The following is a 10,084-nucleotide window of genomic DNA, read 5'->3' as shown; positions in this document are numbered from 1 at the left end:
TATATTTTTGTTTCACTGGCACATTTTCATTTGGTGAGACATGACTTGAATTAGTGGGTCTGAATTGGTAGCCAATTTGTTCTAATAAGGTATCTGATTACATGGGAAGGTATAATTGGCTCTCAGATCAGAATCCTACTGCATCTATTGGTTAGAGATTCAGGAAGCTGCTAAATATTACCCAATCAGCAGGACAATGCCTTGCATTCCCACTAGCACAAAAGTTCCCATCTTGAAATGTCAATTATTCCAACACTGAGAAACTTTGATTTAGAGAGAAAGAAAACAATAACCAAATGCAGAATATGGCATCTTATTCTCACGTGTGATACAGGCATATGGATGCACAGACTGCACTACTTCCTTGTGCTGGTGGTTCCTCTTGGCAGCAAGTATCTCCCTTGCTCTCTCTTCTTCCCTGTCTGGAGAAACACCACCGGTTCTCTATACTCCCATAATCACCACCCTTTCCTCAAATTTTAAAATTAAAATTGGTTTCCTTTTGTTGCATAAAATAACATAACAAATTGAACCAAACATTCAACCTTTTTTATTTTTTGGTAATATGCCTAATTAAAAATAACTAGGCTCTTCAATGCATAATTATGTGAACACCTAATACACTATTTCCCACCAATTTTGTTTCAGTCAAAAATATGCACCAGAAGTATGAATGATCGACAACACTACTCCCTGCTGTATCTGTTCTGTTGCTGAATCAAAGCTCATTCTTGAGTTGGGTATTTTCACTACATTTTCCTTGCAGTGCAATCATTTCCCAGTTGGACAATTAATAAGTGCCTTTTCTCCACAGCCCTTGCCACGCAGCCTCCCTTACTCTGTACTTTAACATATACTATAAACCTTCTCCACTCTGACTGGTTTTGGCAGTGACCCACAATCTAAATCTCTTTCTTCCATTTGATATAAGTGAAACTATAATTATCTAAGGGCTAATTTCAAATTACTACTTCATTCTAGTAGCAACTGATGAAGATTAGTGGTCTTGCCTTGCCTCTGAGTAAGGCAGCAACATAATCACAAGAGGACTCAGCAGGTAACATTTGATTCATGTGAACTCAATTACTCCTGTCAAACACATTCACTTCAATGAAAAGCAGAAAGTTTCAAAATGGGTTTTTGCTAACCATTTTGTACTCTATAAGGTTTTTCATGAATCTCAAGGGGGAAAAATAACATGTATTTAATCAAATAATACTAAATAATAAGTACAGAAACACACTTAGATACATGAATTTAGAACCTTATTTGTTTCTGAAAAATAAAAATATTTCAAACAAATAACCTTGTGTATTTTAACTTATTACTGAAACTTTAGCTATATAAGTCTTGCTTGTAAAAATTTCTCTGTACTATATTTTAGATTGATACTCTAGAAACCAGAATATGTTACTTCCACCCCAAAGCTAGATTATTACCGGTCAGGTAGCCTATTTCCCTTCACAGAAGTGAAATGAGAGGAAGTTGTATGAAGGTGACTGACTATGAATTGCTAAATTATCCTGAACTCCTAAATCATGGCTTGGTGTCCTGGGTTAAACCTTGATGATTAACGAGCTGCCCAGCTTTCTGAACCCTGAGGTGAAGGGCTGGTCTCTGAAAGGCCCTGGGTTGACTCCGCCATGCCCAAGTGTAATGCTTACATGGACATGATCTGATGGTGGTGACCGGGTGACCTTCCACAGTAGACTCAGTAAATATTCATATATGATAATCATTATAACATATATATTCAAATTTCAGCTGCTTAAAATAATTATATCCTTAATTAAATGTTCACATAATTTGACTATCAATGAAACTGAGTAATTAGATGTCATTATGTAATAAGATGGTATGATAACTATGTTTCCATACATGATGTGTGGAGCTCTGCAAAATGCACTAAGGTGGGGCTTACAACAGAAAATAGATGAAATGCTAATCGTGTGTGCTATCATACTTGGATCCTGAGAATGGGATCGGAGAATTTTAGGACTGGGGAAGCATCAGTTTAGAAGATATATTTGTAAATTTTCAAAGCAAGCAAAGAGATTTTCTACAGATAAACAGAAAAAGAAATAAATCAACAAAATAGATGTTGCATACTTTTTGTTTCACTTCCCATCCTCCTGCCTCATTTCCTTCTGATTTCTTAATTCCACATACTTCACCCCAGCGATTAGAGTATATTGCACAAGAGAGTAGGGCAAGCGACTAATCAAATAACAATTAAAAAAACAGATACAAAACGTAACAGCTCTGTAAAGGGAAGATCAATGAGTGAACTACAATAAACCTTGGCCTAGTCTGGAAAAGCCAGGAATAGAGTTCCTGAAGAGGGTATCTTTGGAGGGCAGATCTGTGGGATGGCTATGAATTAGTGAGGCAAAACAAGGTAAAAGGTTCCCAACAACAAAAGCAGAATCATAAAAGAGTGCTTAGCAAAGAGAGAAAATGACCTTGAAGAAGCTTGCAAAAAGCTGGCTTCACTGGTGCATGTGGCAGAGGAGGGAACCCATTCCAGATGGATCAGGAGAGACAGCCAGGACAAAGCACGCAGGCCTAAAGAATTACAAAATCTTTGTCTCAAAGGATTTCACTACTGAGGTGGATAACGTGTGAGTAGGGATGATGGGTGTGAATCACTAGATTTCCATTCTTGTTCAGGTGATACAGTCATACGGTTCAAAAAGCGAAGCTAGGCAGAAAGTCATTTTATTTGAAAATAAAGTCCATCCAAGACATGCTTTTAGATTAGAGGAAGAAGAAAACAGAATTAGATGGTCTGAAGAGAGAGCTGTACAATAATTTCTATCTGCACTTTAGGATGGATTGTGACAGACAGGGTATCAGGTGGCAAGGACGTACCAGAATGATTCCTGAATGCCTTTCCTATCCAGGATAATCCTAAAACCTCAACTTCCTACTTTAAGGTTGAGGTTAGCACCTGAATATCTTAGAATGGCTTTGGATCATGTTTTAGTTTATGTATGCTACACTTACCCACTCACACATGTTCATTTACATATACCTGCATATATTATGTACAGGTATGTAAATGCATCAAGCATAACTATTTTGGTTTTCAAATTCTCCAAAGCAAACCTTCAACACTTATTTAGTCAATGAGTTAGTCGCTCCCTAAGATTAACTATTTATTGCATAACAATTGGAAAATCCTCTTAGGCTGGCCCCTGTACCATCTGTATACTGTAAACTGCCAAGAGACATTATTCATATAGATTTTATATAGAGCACTCATTGACCTGTGTGGTCTCCAGATGTGTGGCCCATGAAGTGAAAAATCCCTGACTTAGGTCAGTACGTACTTCAGTAAGCTTTTTTCCGCGGTAGCCTTTCCACTTCATTCCACTTTTTCCCAGGCTGCTTCTCAATTACTCTTGAAGGGTGCAGGGGGAAAAAAGAGGAGAAAACCTATGCTAACGGCTTCCCCTAAAAAGCACTCGTCCATGAATGCCTGTCTTTAAAGACGTTCCCCTGTGTGCCACGAGGGATTTAATTCCTTCAATGATCAGAGTTTATCTTTTAAAAGTAGAGAGGCCTCTTTTACTCTCTGCTCACCCCAAATAAAGACCAAGGCCACTGTGATCTGAACTAAAACCACAATCTAGTCTCCCAAGTGATGTAAATGAAGTGGAGCATGCTGCCATATAACACCAATAAACAATTTGTAGAGACAATAACGTTTTCATCTACAATATTTTATATGGAAATATCTTAAGAGTGTATCTAACTACTGCTTCTGATCCTATAATTTAGTATGACCTCATTTTAAACCAGTGTAACTGCTCAAAAGTAATGTAGATGTCAGAACATTTCTGCAGTCCAGCTCTGACCAAGTTATTATTTACTTCCCCAACAAAGCTATAAACACCTAAGAAATACAATTTCAAAGTGTCAAGACATTTAAGGGTATGTATATGCACAAAGCGAAGTGTTACACTTGAGGTGGAAAAGAAGAAAAGAAGTTACAGAATTAACTCCAGATTTTTTTTTAAAAGAAGCTGATGCTGAAAAAGAAATTAGGTACATGAAATATTTCTGAAGAGAATAAATTTAAACCAGGCCATGATGACCTGAAACTGCCCAAGTTTTGTTTTCCTGGATCCATAACCCATCTTTCACCAAGCGTGATAAACATAACAAAGTGGAAGGAGGAGACAACATTGCTCTTAAAGCTTCAGGAGGGATGGAGGGCAGCCCAGCACGGGCTTCCCCTCGCTGATGCATGCGAATTCCCATCCCCTGTTTAGTATGCACAAGTCATGTGGGGAACCAGTTCAAGTTCATAAGGACAAATAATTTTTAAAGGAAAAAATGTGTTTTCTTCCGCGTAAGTTGTTCTTCACTCTGACATCAAGCACTATCCTGCTCCAGAAAGCCACTGATAAATATCCAAGTCAAAAAGAGCAACTCGCCATGCTATAAGCAAGATGAGGGCATTTTCAAATGAACAGGAAAGCATGCATGATCAAGTTTCAATTTAAAGGAAAAATTAAAGCAGGAAAAAAAGTCTGCAAGTGTAAATTGCTTTGAAATGACCTTTTTGTATTGGCCCTATCTTCAAACACTTATTTTCATGGGGCACTGCTTATTATGCATTTAAAATTGATCTGTAAATTTTAAAAAGCAACCATGTAATGACAATCATATGTAAACAATGTAGGAAACCAAGTATCACCGGTTTACAAATGTTTTGCTACAAAATCAGTACGCTTGAATTTATTTCTGAAGAATGTTTAAAATGTAGTTAGAAGCCTGCCAAACAATTTTCCCCTAGATATTTTGTATAAATTTTGTGCAGCAAGAAAAAGGCAGAAAGAAAACAGCAGTAGTAGATAATGATCACATGATGGAAGTCACTAATCCTGTGGTTTGTGTTCAAAAATCAAACTCCTGAAGGCAGAAAGGACATGAAATATGCCTTTGCCCGTCAGTTGCTCTGAGTATTAATTATGTATATCCAATAAAATAAAACATTGCATCTTTGTCACTGCCCAAAATTTTTAAATTCAGAGAAGAGAGAAATCACACTTGAAGAGAAATAATATCCATAAATTAGCAAAGCAAAAGGTCACTCGTTCATTACCTCTGCACGACATACATATACATGATCCAAGGGAGGAAACCCTCGGCAGACGCACAGACAAAGCCTTACCTTGACAGGTGCCATTTTTCTCTTCGTATCCTGCCTGGCACATGCACTTCCCGATGGGCACCAGCCACTCCCCTTCAGCACTGCAGTGCATTTTGGGGGGGTCATCTGTGACAGAATGATTGACACAGGCGCCCGACACCTCAAGCAACTGTGAAGAGTCTGCTCCAGTGATGGTGTCCGGGAAGACAGCTAAGTGACGCACCACTGAAGGGCATTTTTTATAGTACACACGCACAGAAACCAGAGCGATGCAGGCTCCCACATCTTGGAAAGCAAGATAAAATCCCTTCTTGCTGAGAGGGCCCACGTCTCTGACCTCTGTGTTCAGTTTCATGACCCGGTCCCCAAGATCAAGTTCTGTAAAGCTCTCATCGGCTGCAATGGTGTCGATCTTGATGTACTGGTTTTCCTTAATGCTCCTCCCATTCTCATCATCAGTCTCAAAGTAATACATGTTGAAAGTTTCCTTACAGGTCCCCAGGCCTCCAGGAAGACTGTTACAGTCCCGCAGAGTAAATTTGAGTTCTATGAAGATTCTGGAAGCACCTTCGTTGGAGATCCAACTGGTTAACAGCCAGTTATTCTGATTCTGTTCCATCACCTTGCATACTTGGTATGTGTGGATAGGAGCGTAGTTTTCATCAACTTCGCCAATCTCTTCCCACTATACAACAAGAAACAGAAAGAAAAGAAGATTGGCAAAAATTGTCAAAAAGAACTACTTATGACAGGAAAATGCCTGTAACCTCAAAATACAGTATGAAGATAAAGAGCCTTTTTACAAAGTACAGTGAAAAATTATTGAAAAAAGTTTTTCTTTTATTTTTGTGTTGGGGGATCATATTAATCATGCATCCTACCATGAACTATACTCTTAGCTTCTCTTTTAAAATTAAATAAATGAAGGACTTAAATTAATTAACTTCAGATTAACTCAAAGATGTACACATATGAATTTTATATACCAAGGGAAATCAGCTATTTAAGGATTAAAATATAAAGAAAAGTGAATGTGGATAAAGTAAGCAAGGAAAAGCCAAGAAAGGAAATACTGTGTATTTGAAAGAGGTGTATCAGCAGGCAAGAGAGAAGCTTCGGTTCAGACGTTTCCCAGAGGGTCATGTGTTAAAGGTTGGGTTCCTGTCTTTTAAACCATCAGAACTCAGTAGAAACTCTGGGAAGCATGCCTGAGGGAGCTCTGTAGGGAATCGGGGTGTGCTCTGAAGGGGACTGCTGGTCTCAGTCCATTTTTCATTCTCTTTTACTTTCTGGGGTGAGGGGAGCCATTCCGTCCATGCAGCCCCCAAGGGAGAGCTGCCTTCTCACAGGCTTAAAGATGACAGGGCTACCTGATCAGGGACAGAAACCTTCAGGGCTGTGAACAGACCTTGCTCTTATACTTGCAGCATCTCAGCTATTGGCCACAGCAATGGAAGGCTAACTAATAGAAAGCAAAATTTAAGAAAAAAAATGAGGAAAGAAAACAGCAAATGGAAAAAAGAAAAATTAAACTTAGGAAAACACATTTATTTAATTTTGTAATGTAACAAAAAGCATATTACTCTGACAAAATATGAAAGAAAATCCATTAGCTTCAAATAGTAGATCTTTATTTTATTGAGTGTGTTGACAGAATTTTCACTAAATGTTTAATTGTTTCTTCATACATCCACCCACAGATATAGAGGCAGTTATAAAATAGAGATAAACATTATAGATTGACAGTATGGATAAGCTTATATGGAATATTAAAGGTCTTATTTTTATGCCATAGAAAATTAATTGCTTGTTATCAATGCATTGTTTTCTTTGCAATTATCTGAAAATATACTGGATATAAAAACAACTAAATATAGTTCACATAGTTTGCAAGATCAATTTGGTCAAAAAGAGATGCAAACCTATTTCTTTTCAAATAAAAAGACCTCAGTTTTAAGAATCTCAATGTGTCATGACCACTTCCTGAAGTACATTGAATCCAAATTTGTATTCCTCACAAATATGTCATTATAGTTAAGGAATTTACTAAGCCTGTACAGAAGCTATGTGTAGACATTTGTACAGTATTATCTTCTGTTTGCAATCCTTCAAATGTCCCTGAACCACAAAGAGCGATGCACACATGCTGGTTTTCAATAAATTCAGAATATGTGATTTCAGACATTTAGCTTCATAGATAAAATGTGTAGAATTCACTTCTTTAGACATTAAATTAAACACAGAATTATTTCTTCATTTTGTACAACTGGCAAAGATGTGGGAAATGTAGAGGCACGAGGGATCAAATAGATCTTAGACTTAAGATGCTCCACTTAAAATTCTAGCCGCATCACACGGACCTGAGTAAAAGGTGCTAATGAGGTAAAACTGCTGAGCTCCTGGAATTCGCGGGAGAGAGACATCAGGGTTTCATCTTGCCTCACAACTTTTGCATTACGGTGTTTGGAGAAGCTTGAGTTCTTTTAATTTCATTTTGTTCTCTTCTGAAAATGTGTATAAACTCTCCTTAGCCACTGATTTTCCAAACCACCTTTCTATTTTATCATTCTACCATTCAGCTATTTACATTTTCTTCTCCAAGTGGATTAAGTATCAATCTATTATAAATGGTTCCCAAATGTCTTGATTAATATTTCATGCAAAAGAGCACCTCACCTACACAAAAATGATGAAGTTATCAATACCATAGCAAAATTAATTAAATATACATTATTTGAATTAGTAAATGGAAATAACAGTATGAAAGCTTTTCTCTTCAAAAAATAAATGAAAAAGCTATATTATTTCTGCTTAAATATTTATATTCTGATTGCAATCCAAATCAAAGCACAAATGGATTTTAAATCATTTGTTTTTAATCAATTAGAAAAGCCCTAGTTTGGATTCATATATTCCATTAGGATCCTACTAGCAAGCAAAGACAAGCAGAATAGTGGAATCCTCCAAAATTATAATACACAGTCTCTGTTGTAGGAAGTCCAGGAGAGCACCAATATTAGTAAAAATGCAAGCCAGGCAGCACTCAAAAAGAAAACTGAATAGTTACGTTTTGGGTGACAATTTCAAACTATGTGAATAAGCATCTCGCTTCTCTGAATATTTTAATTAAGCAAAAAAAAATCTATATAATTTTCTTGAACATTGAACCTGTTGTGGTGGGATTTCTACGTATTTTTCTTTTCAAGAATCAAAAATATAGACACTGCCGCCACCACTCATGGAGGACTAGTCTTGGCCATGATTGCCTCCACTAACCCCTCCACCACCGCCACTGCTACTGTTGTACCAGTGGTGATGGTGGCAGTAGCGGTGGTGGCTGCAGAGACCATCAGGACCGTGGGAGCTGAGGCAGGGATGGTGGTGGTAGGTAGAACCACAGCAGTGGTGGCTACAAACTAGAAGTTGTGGAGGTGGCCATGGAGGCAGAGGTAGCACGGGCAGAAGTGACCGAGGTGGCTTCAATAAATTTGGTGGCCCTCAGGACCAAGGATCACGTCATGGTTCCGAACAGGATAATTCTGAAAACACCATCTTTGTTTAAGGCCCGGGTGAGAATGTTACAACTGAGTCTGTGGCTGGTTACTTCAAGCAGATTGGCATTATCAAGACCAATAAGAAAACCAGACAACCTGTGATTAATTTGTACACAGACACGGAAACTGGCAAGTTGAAGAGAGAGGCAAGTTGCATTTGATGACTCTCCTGCTAGAGCAGCTATTGACTGGTTTGATGGTAAAGAATTCTTGGGGAACCATTCGATTAAGGTCTCATTTGCTACCCAGGGAGCAGATTTCAATCGGGAAGGTGGCAATAGCTGAGGAGGCTGATGGAGAGGAGGACCCATGGGGCGTGGAGGTTATGGAGGGGATGGCAGTGGAGGAAGTGGCATGGAGGTCAGCAGCAAGCTGGGGACTGGAAGTGTCCTAATCCTACCTTTGAGAACATGAACTGGCCTTGGATAAATGAATGCAACCAGCATAAGGCCCCTAAACTAGATGGCCCAGGAGAAGGTCCAAGAGGCTCCCATATGCAGGATAACTATGGAGATGATCATCATGGTGGCAGAGGAGGCTATGATCAGGGCAGCTACTGGGGCCATGGAAGGGATCATGGGGGTTTCCGAGGGGGCCAGGGTGGTGGGGACAGGGGCATCTTTGGTCCTGGCAAGATGGATTCCAGGGGTGAGCACAGAAAGGATAGCAGGGAGAAGCCATATTAGTGTGGTTCTGAGATTCTGGAACAACTTTGTCCCCTGTACCCAGTGTTACCCTCATTATTTGTAACCTTCCAACTCCTGATCATCCATGGATTTGTGTGTGTGTGTGTGTGTGTGTGTGTGTGTGTGTGTGTGTGTGTCTGACTATATAATTGTAACCATACCTCTGGTTCTCATTAAAAACCATTGTTTTAGTTAAAAAAAAATCCAAAACATAAAGGAAGGCTGGTATTTAATATTTCCAGTAAACAGATAAAAAGGCTTTAAATAATTATGCCAAGAAGCCATTCAGAGAATCACACAGTGATGCTCACATTTCCTCTGTTAGCCCTTATCTAAACCAATTCATTATGAAATAGATGAAACTATTTCATTTATTTTATGTTATCAGAAGCAAAGTTCTGAATTTGCTCAGCTTCTTCTCTTCAGGTATGAACAGGTCATCTTGCAGGCACTGGCACAAATCAAGAATAAAGAAAGGGGATGAAGGGCCAGGGACACAACTCAGTGGCACAAGCGCCTGACTGGCAAGTGCAAGGTCCACTGGCAAGCACAAGGTCCTGAGTTCTATCCCTGGTACCACAAAAAGGAGAGAGAGAGAGAGAGAGAGAGAGAGAGAGAGAGAGAGAGAGAGAGAGAGAGAGTCACCAAGAATTCAAGAATATGGTGAGCAAATTTCTAGGTAC

The 10,084-nt window shown here is 38.8% G+C and overlaps 1 protein-coding gene and 1 pseudogene across 1 annotated transcript in view; one reads left to right on the top strand and one right to left on the bottom strand.

The window, feature by feature from the left end:
• Positions 1 to 10,084, bottom strand: part of Epha5 (EPH receptor A5) — a 330,177-nt gene that overhangs the window by 244,149 nt on the left and 75,944 nt on the right. The window contains exon 3 of the mRNA XM_023704186.1: positions 5,183 to 5,846. Coding sequence (XP_023559954.1) covers positions 5,183 to 5,846 — 664 coding nt within the window. The remainder of the gene's footprint in view (positions 1 to 5,182; positions 5,847 to 10,084) is intronic.
• On the top strand, positions 7,539 to 9,401 carry LOC105743942 (annotated as a pseudogene).

The sequence above is a fragment of the Octodon degus genome, unplaced genomic scaffold (assembly GCF_000260255.1).
Source record: "Octodon degus isolate 3935 unplaced genomic scaffold, OctDeg1.0 scaffold00191, whole genome shotgun sequence".
NCBI classification, from domain to species: Eukaryota; Metazoa; Chordata; class Mammalia; order Rodentia; family Octodontidae; genus Octodon; species Octodon degus.
The sequence above is the reverse complement of the archived record's forward strand: the minus strand, read 5'-3'. Positions and strand labels throughout refer to the sequence as shown.